General features: G+C 41.1%; 2 protein-coding genes across 2 annotated transcripts in view; one reads left to right on the forward strand and one right to left on the reverse strand.

Annotated features, from left to right (window-relative positions):
• The window catches only part of LRRTM3 (leucine rich repeat transmembrane neuronal 3), a 152,071-nt gene extending 141,387 nt beyond the window's left edge, over positions 1 to 10,684 (reverse strand). The window contains exons 1-2 of the mRNA XM_030569667.1: positions 10,183 to 10,684; positions 8,344 to 9,875 (exon numbers count right to left, since the gene is read on the reverse strand). Coding sequence (XP_030425527.1) covers positions 8,344 to 9,875; positions 10,183 to 10,186 — 1,536 coding nt within the window. The 5' untranslated portion in view covers positions 10,187 to 10,684. The remainder of the gene's footprint in view (positions 1 to 8,343; positions 9,876 to 10,182) is intronic.
• Positions 1 to 19,177, forward strand: part of CTNNA3 (catenin alpha 3) — a 987,819-nt gene that overhangs the window by 434,120 nt on the left and 534,522 nt on the right.

The following is a 19,177-nucleotide window of genomic DNA, read 5'->3' on the forward strand; positions in this document are numbered from 1 at the left end:
ATGCTTTAGAGATAGAGAAAAAAAACCTGTTCTCAAATAATCACTAAATGTTTTGCTGAATATGATACGATTTGCAATTACTAGTGGACTAACTAGCTTGGTTAAAATAAGAACTTCTGAACCTTTGTCCAACACTTAAAGCAAGCCCCATTAAAACTTTTTCCAAGGCTCAAAAAAGCTCAGTTACTTTAAATATATAGAGAGAATCATCAGTAGCCACTCTTTATAAGGTGGCAACTATTTTCCCATTGTACATTCTATTTTCAACCACTTTCCTCCCCCACCAAAAAACAACCAATTTTCCTGAAATGTTGCTGCATCTCATCCCAAACTAGAAGACAGGCACCTGGGATAGATAGCCCATTGGTCTGACCCAGTTTTGCCATTCTTATGTTCTTAGAGTTTCTAGAAAGACTGACAAAAATCAGAAATACTGGTATAAATAGTTATCAATGGAACCATGACTATTTACAGCAGATGAGGACCTTGCCCAGGGTGTCCTGAACATTTGCTTGAAATGCATAACTCCTTCTGGCTCAGCCTAGAAATGATTAGGGGGAAGAATATGGAAGAGAATACTGGCAGGGCATGGAGGGTGGGATGAAGGAAGTACAGGAGCCAGTGGGACATTAATGGAGTGCAAGGGATTGAGTGAGGTTTGGAGGAGTGGACAAAGAAGTAGGCGAAGGGACAGGGAAAAAGCAGAGGATCTTATCTACGATAATTTGTTTAGAAATGTAATGCTAAGCACTTAATGAAGCGAAGACTTCCACTCCGCCATCTATTATTCCACTGAGATATAACTGCTGTCCCTTACCTCTGATAGACTTGCCAAAGCCTTCAGCAAGGTAGCTTTACTTAGATGGGCCTTACATCGACTGTCAGAGCAAAGAATCCCATCTTGTGGAGGAAGCTTAAATGCCAACCAAATTCAAACTTTTCTGGGAAGATTTTTAGACAGAGCAGTTAGATGCTCAACTCCAACTGAAAGTCAGTGGGAGATTTACCCAGCATTAATTGTGGCATAGGTGGTTAAGGAAGAGACATAGAACTACTTCAAAAGCTCTTTTCACTGAGTATCCTTGTCATACCCATACGTGGTAGCTGACAGCCTGCCACTTTGACATTAACAGCAGAATTAATACCTCTGAAACTCAGCACAGCGGAGATAATATTATATCCTCATTGATTCATCATAACTAGCAGCATGACATTAATGCTAGAAGTACTAAAAAGCATTATGCAGGAGGTAACAAAATATTTCAACGCAGAATGTTTGAATTGCTCACAGATCAATTCATATCCAGATTTCCATGCACATATCTCTAACATCTCCAGAAAATAACTCTTATCCACACTTAAGGCAGATGTAAGGTAAAAGATTAGTATCAAGGTTTATATATGCCCAGAGCACTAGATGGGAACATTAAAAAAAATCTAAATATATTAATATTTTTTGGAAATGCACAAATCTTTTTTCTCCGAGTAAGAATCCAGGCACTTTTTACTTAATCTTGCCCCCCTTTTAACATACGTGTAACCACTGGGGAGATGGGAGATGTACCCACAACCATGTACTATGACTACAGGACTCACGCAGTCCCACTCATGAGCTCTCCCCTCTTCAATTAGTATTACATGGTGGCACCTACACTAGCAGCCATTAAAAATTTACCAACCATTGCCATACCATGGTATTGACTATACCACAGTTATAACCATTACAAATATAGGAAATGCTGCCATATGCCAAGAGAAAATGAATGATAACTGTTAGAAAATGCTGACTTCATGATGGTGACTGCAGTATGCTCATTGCTTTAACAAGGTTGTGCTAGTTTCTAAGATGTGAAGTTTTCTAATTGCACTGTTAGTTAAAATATTGTTTATAAGCCATTCAGAATAGTGATGTGACTAAACTTTTCTGCACCCTATTGCCCTCATGTCATGCTGTTATGTCACTAGTTAGACTGGCTACTGGTCAGCATGAGGATAAAATTTAAATCTTTACCCATATAATCTTGTTCTGTGATAACATCAGATCTCGCAAGGTGAGATGGGAGAAAAGTCAAGGCATGAAATCATCAACATAATGGGTTACCTTAAGACAAACGCCTGAGTACATACTCGTTATCACAGTTTTCTGTGTTGTTCCTGAGTCAGAGTTAAATGAATATTCAAGTAGTTTAAGGGACACTGTACTCTAAAGTTGCCATCTTTCAGATGAGATGGAAAATCAAAGCCATTGACTCCATCTGGCCATTAAAGAGCTTGTAGTGTTTTCCAGTATAGGTAGTGACTCTGGTGTCCTGGCTAAATTCAACCTCAGATAATTCTGTTTACTTAAATTCTTCTTGCAGTTTCACTTTGACACACTGGGTGAAAGATTGGGCCACACTGAAGTCCGTGTCTAAGCTTTCATTGACTTCAGTAGGCCACTCATTTCACCCACTTGTTAAAAAAACTTCTTGTACTTTTTGTGTAGAGTTGCTATGAGTTTTATTAAACAACTGCTGCTCTCTACTCCAGCGATTGGCTGCAGTTCAGTGTTGGCTAGGGCTAATAAGTGTTTGGTTAGGCTATATAGTCAATGATTGCAAAGCTACTCGATATCCATTGACAAGCAAAGCATTAAGGTAGTGAATAAGTCTTACATCCCTTGGTTAATAGTGCTGTAGACATGTTGGCCCCAGGATTTCAGAGACAAGGTGAGTGAGTTAATACTTTCTTTTATTAGACCAACTTCTCTTGATAGAAGAAGCTCTAACAAAAAAAGTATTGCTTCACGCACCTTGGCGCTCTCATACCTTTAAATTAGTGTTTTTTGTTTTTGATTTTTTGTGAATTCACAAAAGGGCTTTACACTCTTGGTCAGATAATTGGCTTTTTGTGGTTTCTTTAGCACATACATTTTCCCAGGTACTGGGTTTTTTCTAATTTGGCATCAAACTGGTTGAATGTCCTTCCATTTGATATCTGATCAAGTGTTTCAATATTTAAAAATTGCATTAAAAATATTTCTCTTCTTTCTTGCTGTTGAATGTACTACTCTGTTTTGAACTTATTTTATGATATCTTGATGCTAGTTAATGGCATCATTAATTATTTAATTCTTGCCTGCACCTTGCATTTCTTATATGAACTTTTCATTAGCTGCTAGCAATGCAATAATATGTAATAACAATTACAACCCTGCATATTTCTTGACAGTATTTTTATACTGCTGCCTCTTTCTTTTTTCACTCACTGAAATAATTTAGATTAAGACCCATATGCAGAAATGTGAAATAAATGTGATTACAATGCTGTTGAATACTTAGAGTTGGAAGGGAACTATATACTACTACTATGATGTATAGCACAAGACAAAGTTAAAGCCAAAACATGAGTGTGAACTGAAATAGAGAGACACCTGTGATTAATCTAATCTGCCACTGGATGTCACTATGGTTCCACACAAATTCAGCTGAAAGAATATTTATCTAGAGTTGGGTGGCTGACTATTCTGCAAACCATTAGAATGTAGTAAACTATGTCAAAATATCCAACTGCCTTTTCAGGAAAGTTATACAGTACATTTTAAAAATTATATTTTTATATCGGACTTCACTGGGTTACAGAGCCAGGAAACTGTCTGCCTCTCCCTTCTTTTATGACCTTTAGCCCAATGTTTAGAGCCCTTGCCTGGGTTGTGGGAGACCAAGGTTTGAATTCTTGCTCTGGAGCAGGCACTTAAACTCAGAGCTCCTCCCTCCTAGGTAGGTGACCTAACCACCAGGTGAAAAGCTGTGCTGGGATGAGTTGCTCTCAGTCTCTATTTTGGAAACTGTCCCACTTCTTAGTATAAATACTTAAATAGTCAGTGGAGCTAGGACTTGAACTCAGAAATCCTCTTTGCTAGGGGAGCGTCCTAACTACCAGGCTATAATATAGCCTATTCTCCTCAGTCTCTCCTGTTGAAGCTGTTCCACAATGGAAAAAAATACTTAAAATGTTCAGTGTGCCAGAGAGAGAGAGAGAGAGAGAGAGAGAGAGAGAGAGAGATATTATTATCAGTCTGTAGAATCATTCAGTCACTTATCTAGGTAGGAGGAGGTAGGAGATGTGGATTCAGATCACTCCTCTGAATCAGGCAAAGAAAAGATTTGAATCTAAATTCAAGTCTTGCTCCGGACTAGGGATTCAAACCTGGGTGTTTCACATCCCTGGCAAATGTCTAACCACTGGGCTAAAGTTTATAAAAGGGGAGATATGTTCCCACTTTCTCTCTGTGACACTTTCCTGGCCTGAAATAGACTTTTCAAATTTGTGAGAAAATTCTAAACATTTTTGGAACTGAACCAAATATTTTCTCCTGATTTTTCAGTTTGCTGGCTGAACTGAAAAATCAGTTATTCACCAGCTCTATTTAGGGTTTCTGGGGTGCTGATTTTGTGCTTGCTTCTGTTAATATCACTTTAAAAAATATAAAATACAAATCCATTGAAAAACAAAAGAGAACAAAAAAACAGTAGACGGGGCCTGGCCTACACTAGGAAATTACTTCGTATAGCTACGACTCAGGGTGTGTGAAAAATCTACACTCCTAGAAACATAGTTATACCAACCTAACTCCTCATGTAGACAGTGCTAGCTCAGTGGAAGAGTTGGGGAGGCAGAGGTTCCTATGCTGACGAGAGAATCCCTCTTGTTGGCATAAGTAGTGTCTATATTGAAGTAGTGCACCTGAGCTGCTGTAGTGTTTTAAGTGTAGACATACCCAGGGATATAACATAATATCTGGAATGAAGAGCCTCAGGTCCTGATCTGTGGCCAAGGAGCACTCTTTGGAGGAGGAATGGGAGAAGGCATCACTGTCTTTAAGCCACCTCGGTGCTCCCCTATTTTTGGAGTGTCCTGACACTACTCAAGTCCAGGGTGTAAATTAAGGGTACCTGGAGATCACTGGCATATAACGGAATTCTATCCATACCCTATTCCTCCAGCCAGGCCCATACACTGGCAATCTGGTGGGGTGGCATAAAAAGGAATATGGCTGCTGTACAACACCTCTTGATTCCTCTATATATAAGAGAAATCCTCCAGTGGTGCAGTTGAGGGTAGCTTTATGACAGAGTGGCACAAAGGTGCCCTAAGAAAGGCAAAATCTGGGCCAGGAGTAGAGTTATTTGCTCATATTTGAGGAAGAATGAGAAGGGTCATATCATTCTGCAATCTTAAAAAACCTCCACCTGTTTTTCAGGAAAGGAGTGTCTTTTTAACCAGAACTTACTGTAGTTCAGTGGAATTTACCCTGTAGGACTGGAAATCAAAACGGTTAGGATTTGCGACAACAGGACTGTGCTGTACAGACAGCCAAAACAGGTGGTGTTAACACAGTTGTTAAATTGTGCAGCTAAATGGTAACATGGTTTGGTCAATCTAGGACTTTACCTAGATTCAGACATGGTATTTTTAATCTGTAGATAACATGGTTTGAGGCTAGATTAAACCATTTGATAATCCGTTGTCACCACAACTGGATTTAATAACCATTATTCAACTCAGACCTCTTAGCTGTTCAGTTGGGGATTGTTGGCAGAGGCCTTTATGTTCTGCACAGTGAGCCAGCAGTTTCTTTATCAAATAACTGTAGTAGTAATTATCCATCCATATGTGTTTATCACTGAAAATATGTGCAAATGTAAACTATTTGGCATCTTTCATTTAATAATTGAATAAATTGCCCTTCTAATCATGTCTATAATATAACCATGTTGAATTTTCATTATTATCTTAACCATCTATGCTGAAGAATTTGGTAATAATGGTTTAGTAATAATAGTAGCTGGTATTTAAAGAGACTCCATAGTTAGTCTCAGTTTTGTGCCTGTATTTCTTTCACACCGACAAACACCTAGATTTAAAAAAAATGCACTTTGTTTCTACATGTAGTTTCCTCTGGGAGAGTTTGCAGATTGTGTCCCCAGTGAAATATGATGTTGAATGAGTTAAAAATATTTTTTAAGGTTGACTTTAAAATGTGTCAAGTTTTTTTTAATGCCTCATTCTGACCATACATGAAGAAAATACTAAATAGAAAACAGTTACCTAAAACATGAACTGAATATTTTTATGTAGAAATGATCCTGGATTATTTGTATAAAATAGATTTTTCTAAGTATAGTAATCATCCCCAAATAGCTTCCTTTATCCTTTCATTTTTTGGTAAATGTCATTTTTTCTCTTTGGATGCATATAGTGTTAGTCACCATTTCAGGCACTGATGAAGCCAAAAAGTACAGTGATGCCTTTTAATCCTGTATTTCTGGCAAACCCTAATCCTTCAGTTCAGTCATAGGCAAGGTTTGCTGGTAGAGAATGTAGCTCTTTAATTTAGATGTGTTCATTTTACTGACATTTTATATAAATTTCAAAACTACAATTTGGGAAAATTACATTATGTTCAGCAGTACAGTTTAAAGTGCACCAAGCAGCTGCATTATTAATCATGCTTGAATGTAAGACTCTTTGCACTCAGTAAACATAAGGTACCAGAATTACATGGTATATGGTTCAAGTATATTATGGATAATCCACTCTCTATTACTTTCTGTTTATAGAAAAAAGAAAATAGTTTTATTACACTAAAAAGAGCTTAAGTGCATTAGTGCTGTTTAAATGATGTGTTCTGACCTTGCTTCATGGTAACTAACATAGTTCAAGGTGATTTGTTTTGATTATTTTTCCTCAGTAAGCAAAGAATCCACAAGAACACCCTGTTAAAAGATTTTGCTTTTTCTAATCTGCTGCAGTGAAACTGTGCAGTAGAAACATTACCTCCCAAGTGGTCAAAGACGTGCAATTTACTAAGCCAAATCAAGTTACAAAATAGAGATAATGAAATTACTGATTAGCTTCTTTAATGATGCTGTTCTATTTGCAAAATGAGAGAGAGAGTTTAAAAGATCCTTTGTCTAATATGTGACAGTTATAACTTATTTTAATATATGGGTGATGGTATATTTTGCAATCAATACAATTTTGTCAATGACTTTGAGGGAGAGGGACAGTGATCCAGGTTACAAATAGCCATCTGGGTTTTTCCAGTAATACACTGATGAATGACTTCACATTAAAAATGAATATCTATGAATTCTTGTAATGTCAGCAGGTTTATGATAAAAAAAAAATTGTCATTTTTTTAAAGATCATTTGGATGCATTCTGCCTTTGGCTAGAGAATAACCAGTTTTCACTGGAAGCTCTTTCCAGTTGCTGTGGTGTTTCTAAAATGTACCCTGATTGGCTTTCTAAATACTTGAAGCTTCATTTAGCTACGACATGGGTGGTGTGCAAAGCACATTCAGATACTCTAATGAGCACAGACCACAAATAAAAAAATGAAGAAAATGACAGATTTAATGGTTTGATTAATCACATTAATGTCTTTGACAGTCTTGAAAAAAGAATTTCTAATGAGCACCCAAACAAATGTGTGCAGGAAGTGGTCTTGCATTTGCTACTGCACATTTGTGTTCCTCTAATTACATCAATAAGGAATTTCTGCGCCTGGTTTAATGAATGCCTTTTGACTACTTTCTGAAAGGCAACTGGATGTAAGAAGGGATAAACACTGGCACCTTTTGTATGAAGCCACATGAACAGGTTTCAATTAGTAGTTATGAGCTCTAGAAACTCTTTGTATTTTCATACAGTATAGTAAACTGCATTCTATATTTTTTCTGTTTTCTTTATTAAGCCTGTATTTTTCTCTCCCCTTAGTTTTCTGTGACACACACTGATCTCCTGACACTTTTACTTAGCACTAGTTTATTTGATCATGCCTTACATTGCACAAAAAATCAGACATTCTTTCAGGGCTGTTCCTGCACCATCTCTAAGCTCAAGCAACTCCTAGAATTTCTATGAAGCTATAGTACCTGGCTCATTCAATGTGTCTTTGATTCATAAAGTGAACTTCAAAACATTTTTCTTTGCATTGTTGTCATTTTTCTGCCCAAACAGAGGCACAGTCACTGCAGATGTGGTGGATTAGTTATGAAAGAAGTTTTCTATTTGAAAACAAGAGAGATTTTAATGAAATCACTGGATAGTCTGTACAATAGGTATTGTATTAAATCAGAGCTGAAGCTTCACATTATTTATAGTATTTAAATTTCAATGAGTTGATTATGTATGAGAGTAAAATGACCAGTATTATGAATGTACCCAAAAAGTGACATGGAAGTGCTGTGCCAAAAGGATGAAAAAAACCCCATGTTCCTTTTATAGTCACTAGAGTTCAATAAAGCACCACTATTTCCCAGCTTTTAAAAGCTTTTTTTATCAGAATGGTTCATACCTCACATTCCCTGGAGCCTGATTTGTTATACGTGCAGGGTCCTGTTCCATTCAGCAACATCTCACTGGTTTCAGTGTTGGTAGGTTTATAATCTACATAAAATTCCTGTGTGGTTGGAGTCATTTGCTTCAGTGACTGTCTTTTTTTTTTCCTGTGCCTTCGCATGAGAGAGTGTTGCTGCAGCTGCTTCATACTGGCTGGGTAACGCTTCCATGACACATAGATTACTAGCAGGATCACAAGCACGGACAAAAAAAGGGCCACACTCCCTGCTATGATTTTATGAAAGGAGATGTGTTCTGTGTCGTGCTCAAGTTCTGAGCTGGATTCAGTAGTTTCGATAGTTGGGGGCAGAGGGGGCTTGCTGTCATGTTTAGGCCTGGTGAGTTTTGGTTTAAATGTTGGCTTTGTGGGAGCTCTTGCTAATTCAAACCTCTCTGTAGTACTTTTGCCACAGATGCTGTAGTTTTTCACTGCATCAATAACATTCACCCCTTGTAGCTTTTTGGGGCTGGCACAGATAATTGTATTTTCCCTCAGCCCTTTAAAACTTTTTAGCCAGTTTACCAGAGAGCAAATGTTTCTGCTGCATTCCCATATATTCCCAGCAAGGCTGATATCATTGAGGGATATCCAAGAATCCAAAATTTCTTGACCAATAAATGTGAGCTTGTTTGAATCCAGGTTGAGGCGCTGTAAATTGGGCACACACTGAAAAACACTAGGTCCACTGAAAGCTTCTATTTCATTGCCAGATAAATCAAGCCTTTGTAATGAGCTCCAGGTCCAGGACATAGTTTGTCCTATCACACTGATTTTATTCCACTGTAAATAAAGGTTTTGAAGGCTGACTAGTCTTGGAAAAAGTGCCAGGTTGAGCTTAGAAAACTGATTGTGCTCCAGGTGAAGCTCCTTCAACCTGATCATGCCTGCAAAGACATTCCTTGCTAAACTTCGGATGCGATTGTAACCCAGGTCCAGAAGTTCAAGGTTCCTACAATCTTGGAATATTCGAACAGGGATGGTTCTTAGGGAATTGGATCGCAAGTGTAAACTCAGCAGCTTCCTTAAGCCCCTGAACTGTTCAGATCCCAGAGACTGCAGCTGATTGTACGACAGATCCAAGTTACGGAGATTTGTCACAGGTCTGAAGGTATTATTAAGAAAATAGGCGATTCTGTTGGAACTCAGGATCAACTCTTTTAGTCTGCGTATTCCATTGAAAGCATTTTCGTCAATATTGCTGATGTGGTTATGGTCTAGATACAGCCAGGTGAGCTGATTTAGACCTTTAAATTGATTATGTTTTAGTTTTTGGAGGCTGTTATAGCGAAGAGACAAGCCTAAACAACCAGCAGATATAGTCAAGGGTATCTCCTGTAATTTCTGAGATTCACAATATACCATTTTTCCTTCACACCTACAGCTCTTAGGGCATCCTCGTTCAGCAGAAGAAAGCATTGTCAGTAATACAGTAGGGGCTATTACCAGGGCTACAGCTGATCCGCTCAGTAGCCTAATTACATTGAAACCTGGAAATAAAAACAACTTAGAAAAGTTATCCCCCCAAAAGATCAGTCATTTTTAAAATCATGCTAAGAATATTTCTTTTAAAAATCATTTAAAAAATTTCTAGTTTGACAGCTACTTTGCACATTATTTTCTTTTACTCAGATTTAAAAAATGTCTTTATAGATATTGTAAAATAGTTTAAATAAATGTAATCAATGGACATTTTAACTATCATCCTAAATCATATCATGAGAAGTCAATAGAACAATTAAAACAGGGTCTATGCAGAAGCTACAAGCTGTATATTTAAAAAAATGAAAAACATACCCATCCTTTGTGTTGTTCAAAGGTCGTCCTTAGGTCTTTTGTTTTTGCTTAGGGTGCCACAAGCATGACAGTCCCTGTCAGCTGCACTGTTGTGAGTCAGGGCTTGCTGACACCCAGGAAGAAAAATTGGACCCCTTGGGAGATGGACTGATTTTGGAACATTATTCTTTGCCAGCCACGCAGAACACTTCAAGAATAAATAAATCCTAACACACCATTCACAGCAAAATGTCAGATTCTTCCTAGGTAATAGGATCTTCATGGATATTACAGTTTTGCATCTTTACAGTTAGAAACCTGGCTTTTAAAATCTCTCTTTATGTGAAAGCATGATAGATTCCTCCAAGCAACAATTAGCTATCTGAATTCACATATCTGTATTCCATAGTACAGCAGTTATTGTAGTTAGCACCCGATCCAGCTCTGAAGCTGCTTTGGAGCACAGAATAACAGAATAACACCATGCAATGAACAAGCTCTGTTCACTTCTGCATACTGTCATTCTGAAAGCTTCTCCGACTGTTGCTTTGGTTTCAGTGAATGCAGTCTTATGTATAGCTGCCCCCAGTGGTGAAGAATATTATGGGCATGTGCAGAAATGTCTTTTTTTTATCTTGCAAATGAGTAAACTCAGCTAGGAAATGTGATTGTTCTGGGTAACTTAATGGGAGTGGAGTGGTCAGCTGCACTGTGAACTAAGGTAAATTTCAGAATATTTCATATCCTCTGTCTCTGTTGATTCTGTCAAAGATTTTTAAAACACACGCACACATACACACACACGGTTTTCACAATAACTCACTACTTTTTAATGCAGCGTCAACTACTTAGTGTGCCTGTAATCCAGCATTTTAACAAGGATAGAGTAATTATATCATGACAAATATTTGTAGGCTATCATTTTGCCTTTTGCCTTTTTTAAAAAAAATCACAGTGGAAAGGAGGTTGGGGATAAAAGTATCAGGTTTATTTTATTTCATAACTTGCTATCACAGTATTAACTCTTTTAAAAAACACCAGCAAGATTTAGTTAAAAACATAGTCCTGTGAGCAGACGAGCCAAATAAATTTGACATGGAATCTGGCCCCACTGATTTTGTCATATTAAGTAAAGATATGCTTAGGAAGGTTTTTAATGTTCATTTACTGTAATTAAAGAACTTTTAAAGCATATAAATTAATTAAAAAAAACCCAGGAATAGATTTTTCTTCTGTACAATCTAAAGAACATAAAAATAAAGATATAAATACATTTGTGGCCAACCCTTAAGTATGAGACCAAGAATCCTCCATCCCTCCTCTTCCCTGCAACGTGGGATTAAGGAGCCTCCTCCCTCCATGTGACCTGTTGGAGTGGAGCCTTCCTCTTCCCCGTTGCATGCTCGGTACCAGGGTATGACAGAATTATAGCACAGGGGCTGCTACTGAGATTCTCCCCCTCAAGGAAGAATGTGTCCGAAAGATGGTAGAGAGTAGGTGGAACAATGGCTCAGTCCGCTGCAAGAGTTAGCCAGAGCAAAAGAGTATACCACATCCTTCAAAGGGGTAGTGCTGATTGCATTCCCCCCAGTGCAACTGGGGAGCTCTGAACTCTATGAGGCAGAATACTTTCAGTGATCCACTGGGGTACTGTGGCTCTGCACTTCGTGCCTTACTACAGGCTGTAGTTTGTGTCACAATGAGGCTCCTTGTGATTTACAATCAGATGAAAGCATACAGCTTCACGTAACAAAATTCCTTCTGAAATGTACATTTTGAAATGTGATCAGTGCACTGGGAGCTTTCTAACATTTCACATTGTGATTCTAAAGAGAGCATGAAAACCTTGAGGTAGTTTTCTAACATGCCCCCTTACTAGGCATGGCTTTATCAGTAACTAATAACAAAAACCAATAATACAGCATAAACCCCAACCAGAGCTTTCTCCCTGAGCTTGCTATCCCAAGGATTTTCCTCCAGGATCTGCTCTGTCCTCCTGCTTAGAGACCACTCCCATCTCTCTGGTTGAGTTAAGGAGTAGACTCAGCCACCAAAAGTAAGCAGAATTTCAGCAGCTTTTTTCATGATTCTAACGATTGCCAATAGGGTGAGCAAACAAAAGAGCCCTGCCACCCTGATACAGTCTTTTTTTTAACTTTATAAAGTAGAAAATAGTGATGAGACACTGCTGAACAGAGCAAGTGTGGAACATGATGTTAATTGCTTGTCAAGTTCAATTTTCTTAACTGAATCTTTTTTGAATTATACAAGCAGAAAAAGTGCCAGTATCTGGTAACCACTTTTTCTTCACTTGCATTTCTGTGTCTTCAGACAGCTGAACAGATTTTGTTTAAATTGTGCAACCAAAATCACTTCCAGCAAAAGACCTTATATACCAAATTTCAGGACAGCATAACATTTTTACAGCCAAATTATACACTTTAACTGAAGTTCTGACTATATCTTAGCTATGAAAGCACCTGAGAATTTGTACATGATTGGCCTGCTTCACATCTGATTGGCACTGGTTATACAATGGTATATGGTGCAACTGATGTCAATGGAGTTACCTCCCAATTTACAAAACAGCAAGAAAATAATCGGACCCAAACTTTCTAGTTGACTCTTGTTCTACACCCTGGTTTTCTTCACTTTTATGTATAAATTCCCTTTTGTAATAACAATGACATATATGTTAGAGTGATTATTGCAATTTTGGGGCAGCTGAAGTACAGCAGTGTCTTCATATAAGTACAATAACTCAAAATTTGATAAATTCATTGTGAATTTAATTTTATATTATTTATACATTAGTATTCCTCAAGATTGCTTCTGAATGTTGATGTTATTCACAGGGCCGCCAAGAGCAGATTTGGGCCCCAGTGAAAAACAATTTTTGGGCCTCCCAGCAAGGGTGGACCGGCTAAACAGGGCTGACGAAGGTGGGGAAGCTGGGCCCCGGTAATTTGTGCCAGCTCCCGCCCCCCCTTGTTGGCCTTGGTTATTCATACTAGATTGTAAGTTATTCACTGTATTTTGTCAATCAATCTTCCATTCTCGTCCACTGGGAACAACAGATCCAAGCAAGAGGAGACTGCAAGTAGCAGAAATCTTGAGGGCCACACACCAATTAGGTATTGGTGCTCAGAAGTTTGTCACTTTTCTTTGTCTGGTAGGAAGGTGTCTCCTAAGATGTCCTGAAGTTTGTCAGTTTTTGTTTTTGTGACGTTCTCAGGGATTTCAGGACTTCTGTTTTTGACATAGATTGTTGTTCCACTGAAGCTGTGGAGGACAGTATGTCTTGCTAGTCATGAACTGTGCCTTAACAGCTATGCATCTACTCTTTTTGAGAGCTAACTTTTTTTTCTAGGCTTTGTCTGCATTGGGATAATGAAGGGTAACAGCAAATGTGCTAGCACCTGACTTACTTATACCTGACTTAGCACCTTGTTAAACTTGACTTAGCACCTAGTGTAGACAAAGATAGTCACATTTTAAAATGTGTTAGGAGTAGAGCTGGTGAAGAACTTTTTTTTTTTATCCAAACTGTCTCTATTGTTTTGATTCTTTCTCTGAACCAAATCCATCACTTCTAAATTGAGAGTGAAGGTGATCAAACTGCCATAGAATATGCTCTTTTGTGCTTTTTTTTTTTCTGGATAATGTAAACGCTGCCATAAAAGATAATGGGATCTAGTCACCCTCAGTGACACAAGGGAATGTAAACCATAGCCCCCACCATGTCCCGGAGCCAACAGGAATAGATACATTCCAGAACACATTCAGCTCTGGGAACGGACAGATCGAGCCACTCTGCCCTCCCAGATGCTTCAGCCAGTGGATTTTCACTTCCTGCCTGGGTCATCCAAGGCCACTTTGGGGCAGTGCTGGTTCACTGCAGGTTCTCAGTGGAGCAAGGTAGGTGGTTACCTTGCATGGCTGCAACACCTCTCAGGAAGGATGTTCCATCACCAGGGGCCCAGCAACCTGGTTTACACTAACGGAAGCTGGCATAGCCAAGGGGTGAATCAAGTGCCTTATATTGTTTTGTGTAACCCCCATAGAGCTGGTTTGGAATTGGAGCAGTTTAGGAAGTACAAGAAGAGATGTCCTTGCAATTTTTCAGGCTCATTAAAAACAGCTGGGACATGCAGCAGCTGCCACCATTTTCTGTGGACATTTGGCAATAGAGGTAGGAAGGCAGCACATGGAGTAAATGATTTGTGAGGCCCACAAGCGAGGGAAAGAAAGACAAATGAAGACAGTTACAAATATTTCCAGGACTACAGGCAGTATTGGATTTTCCTCACTGAAATAATAGTAAATATTCCCCTGTGCCATCACGGGCTTCCCATCTTTCATATTCAGTGTTCTCTATTTAAGAGGTGGTCTTTTTTTGTTGAAGCATTTGATTAGAACGAGTTTTTAGTAAAAATGTTTTTATTTTCTGTAAGGCTGATAAGTCCACAAGCTACGGGTTACTTCAGCTTCTGAAAAGCCTCAATGATCCCTTCCCACTGCACTACCCTTATTTCTTACTGTACAAATCCCATAATGTAGGATTCTGGATTTAGAAGTTTTGTATCCAGAGATACAGTTGCTGTATCTATCAACACTTGCTTGTTTTTTAAACACACACACCTACCTGTTCAGAACTGTGGTTGACAAATACCTTCACATTACTCTCTTTGGATTCATGAAGAGGCAAAGTGTGCCTTTTGTGAGGCGGTGTTTGGCAATGAGGAAAGCAGGAATCAAGAGGGTTGGCAATTGTAGTTTGTTCTAAATTGTACTGTAGTGAGTGATCACTGTCCAATTAAAGGTAGATAAGGCTAATAAGATGTACTCATCATTTTTGGAGGCACTGATTAAATGAACCTGCTGTTCTTTGAGGATAAGATTAGAAATGATTAAGTACACCAAACAGGTGATAAACTCCCAACATAAACATCTGAGAATGGGAAAGTGAGAGATATGGACAGGATTTGGCCAGGGCTGATGGGAAGAGGAAAAGGAGCGTAGAGGAGGGTCAGCGGTTTAGGATAAAGTACAGGTGAGGCAGAGGGAGGAGGTGGGAAGGTTCAGGGTTCATATGCAGGATGCAGGTGTATGGGGGATTCTACAGAGGATGGTAAAGGATGGAGGCATCAAAATGAGACTTCAGTGCAGTACCTGTACATGCTGGGTTTTTACATAATGAGGTAACTGAGATAAAGGAGGCAACTGAGGTAACTGAGATAAAGGAGGCAAGGAAGGCACAGTCTACAAAGAAGAGCTTCCCTTGTGCGGCTAATATTCCTTGTCCTCGCTGAGGCTTAAATCATCCAGTGGTACAGGCTCTGTGATGAGCTGAAGGGGGATCGGAAGCAGGAGGGGAGCCATGCTCCTTCACTGAACCAGGCACTCGCTGCATTTGGCCTCCTAGGCTTTGACTGCTTTCAGAACACACTGGGATTACCCACATCAGTCAACCACAGCCTCTGTATACCCCTAGGATTTCCTCAGTTCCATGCAGGGCTACACAAGGCATCGTGTTCTCCATGCACGGTTACACAATACCAAAATGATGCAAGGATTTATGCAGTTGCAAACATTCCTTCATTATGTGCACTGTGGATGGAACACAGAGGTCTCTGTGGTGCCCTGCTGCATACAAGAATGGGAAGCATACCTGTTCAATGACGTAATGCCAAGATTGTGCTCATGACATGCAATGACTAGATTTCCAGGATCATATCATGACTCCTACATGCTTGCAGGGGACTGTGATATTCCTCTTGGGTTTCTTATACTATGATACTGAAGTTGCCTTGAGAGTTGGCACCTTCCCTCAATTGTTACATCTGGTGGTATGATCACTTGGAAATACAAAACTCCCAGTTGACTTACTCAGAGTAACCATGGGGAACTTTTTTTTCAATTGTTTAGTGATGGTGCACACTCACTCGTTATGCGGCATCTCAGTTAAAAGATGGATACAAGCAGCAGAAGTACAGGGCCTAGGTTCAACAGGGATGACGAAATGTCATCAATATTTCATTGTGGTAGCTTCCCACCTGTACAGTATGAATGGGTGAGGATTGAAAGCTTTGGGTGCCCTGCAGGTAGCAAGCTGTACTGGCAGGTGGTCTCAACAATCAGGGCTGGCTCTAGGTTTTTTGCTGCCCCAAGCAAAAACAATTTTGGCTGCCCCCCAATCCCAGCCCTGGGCTCCCCACTGCACCCCCCTGCTGCCCCAGCCCTGGGCTCCCCCAACCCACCCACACCCCCTGCCGCCCCAGCCCTGGACTTCCCCCCCCCAACCAGTGCCCTCCCCCCACCCCCCTGCCGCCCCAGCCCTGGGCTGCCCCCTTTACCCCCAGCAGTGCCCCCCATCTTCTGCCGCCCCAGCTCTGGGCTCTCCCCCCCACACCCCCACCGCCCCAGCCCTGGGCTCCCCCCTTTCCCCCCCACTAGGACCTCCCCCCACCCCCTGCTGCCCCAGCCCTGGGCTCCGCCCTTCCCTCCTACCAGTGGCCCCCTCCCACATCTCCTGCCACCCTAGCCCTGAGCTCTCTCCCCTCCCCACCTGCACCTTCTTTCCGCCACAGTCCTTGGTCACTGGTAACTTTCTCCCAGGGTGGGTCATTCAGCCGGAATTTTGGATGTGCACAAAACACAGACAGGCTTGGTTCCCATATGGTTACAGAGCTGCAATAAAGTGGAACAATTTTCAGCTTGTGTGATTGGAAGATATCTGGATGCATATTATACGACTGTCCTCCATAAATAAGGAAAAGTTGAGGTGCCTTTATTATTGTTTTGTTCCACTCTTTCTTTCTATGGCGAATTTGCCAATGCAATATCACTGTCTTCCTTTTAAACAAACAAAAGGCAATGGCTGTTGAAAATAGCAATCCCAGTCCTAATAACCACTGGGAAGCATTTCTTTCTCAATTTTATTCTACTTTTTCTACAGCAAGTTACAGTGGATCAGTATATTTGATTTGGGAGAAATGAAGTAACAGATGCCCAAACTGAGCCTGAGCACTCCTGAATTTTGAGGTGTTCAGATCTAGAAGGCAAGTGCTGGGTGTGTGTGTGTGGGGGGGCTGTGGACTCCGCGGGGGAGCATGGCAGCATGTATGCAGCAGCATGGGTCAGGGGTTTGGGGGGGGCAGTCAGGGGACAGGCAGTGGTTGGATAGGCATGCGAGTCCCAGGGGTTTGTCAGGGGACAGGTAGGGGGTGGGGCCCTGGGGGGGAAGTTGGGGGGTCTCAGGAGGGGCTGTTGGGGACAAGGAGAAGGGAGGCTTAGATAGGGGCTGGGGTCCCAAGGGGCAGTTAGGGGCAGGGGTCCTTGGAGGGGGCAATCAGGGGAGAAGGAGCAGCGGTGCTTAGATAGGGGGTGGGGTCCCGGGAGGAGGTGATCAGGGGACAGGGAGCAGGATGGGGTTGGATGGGTTGGGGTTTCTGTGGAGGGGCAGTCGGAGGGAGAGGATGGTGGCAGGGTCGGGCTTCCCTCCCGTGGAGTGTCCTGTTTTTTGAATGCTAAAATATGGTATCCCTACCATTCACAGCACGCTGGCGCATGAGGTCCCCCTCCTTCCTTTCCAGTTGGTAGTGGCCAAGGGAATGCAGGGAAATGTAGTTCTTTCCCTGCTCCAGGGCTGGCTCTATAGGCAGGGAGCTAACCAAGGAACTACAGTTCCCAGAGCCCCCTGTTGGTTCTTGGCTCCCATGCTAGATCTCTGCCACCCCTGCAAACAGGCTGCCGCAAGCAGGTGCTTGCTTTGCTGGTGCGTAGAGCCGCCCCTGCACCAATGGATGCGTGGGACTGTGTCTGCAGCCTCTGCCTTTTGTGTATGTCCACTGTAGTGTTTGCTGGAAGAGTGCCTGCTGTCTGGTTGCTCCTATAGTGCACACACTTCACATTTGTTCTTCAGAACTTAGTGGTAGCCATCTATGAGATCAGTCTTCCTTCCAGTTAGTTCTCTTAGGGGCATCACATCTCTAGGGTGCTGTGAGATTTCTCCGGATTCAGTATGCATATCAGTAGCAGAATGTGGTGTATGGCAAAGGTGACAAACCTAACTCTTGAGGAGCCAGATTGCCATAGGGTGGATGCTGCAGAGGTTTAACTGTGGTAGCAGAGAGGGAGAGTCTAGATTATGTTCCTCTCCCCTGTTGGCAAAGAGCAGGAATAGATGGCACAGTGGTCTGAGGACCAGCTGAAGTGGTGTATACAGCACTACTATCATCCTGACAGTGGTTGCTTTACTGTTAGACACTGAGCTCTTCCAGCCAGAGGTGTTGACTGGATGTGGGATTCCCTGAGGCTGTTGAAACTTCTACAGTTGCCCACAGTTGCCCCTGTGCAAACATGAGCATAGACATACATTCTGTTTCCACATACTTTCCATTTCACCAGTGTTGTGGCTAAGGGATTGGGCCAGAGTGCCTCAGACATGTTACCTATTAGACATTTAATGTGCATTTACTTGCTTCTTGCCTTTCCAGATAACGCTGTCTAGACTCCTTACAGTATGATGCAGGCAATGAATCATTAGCATCTGTGTGAGGTCAGGTTTCAGGGTAGCAGCCGTGTTAGTCTGTATCCGCAAAAAGAACAGGAGTACTTGTGGCACCTTAGAGACTAACACATTTATTTGAGCATAAGCTTTCGTGGGCTACAGCCCACTTCATCAGATGTGAGGTCAGTTCAGGAACTCCTTTTGGGTGAGGTGAAATCCCCACTATATGGATGAGACAGTTGGCAAAAAAGTGTGGTCTTGTGAATTAGGCATGGGAGTGGGAACCATAAAAACTGCATTAATCTTGTTGCTAGCGCAGACTTGCTTTGTGACTTTGGGCATGTCACTTAGTACCTCTGTGGCTCTATTTCTCAATCTGTGAAATGGCTTTAGGAGATGATAGGAGAGGGCGAATAGGAAAACGTTTGGCTTTTCCTGTAATGTTCATTATTTTCCATACCTCTATCATGCCCCATCTTATTTGTCTTTTCTCTGAATTGAACA

This window comes from Gopherus evgoodei, chromosome 7 (assembly GCF_007399415.2).
Source record: "Gopherus evgoodei ecotype Sinaloan lineage chromosome 7, rGopEvg1_v1.p, whole genome shotgun sequence".
In the NCBI taxonomy this organism is placed as follows: domain Eukaryota; kingdom Metazoa; phylum Chordata; order Testudines; family Testudinidae; genus Gopherus; species Gopherus evgoodei.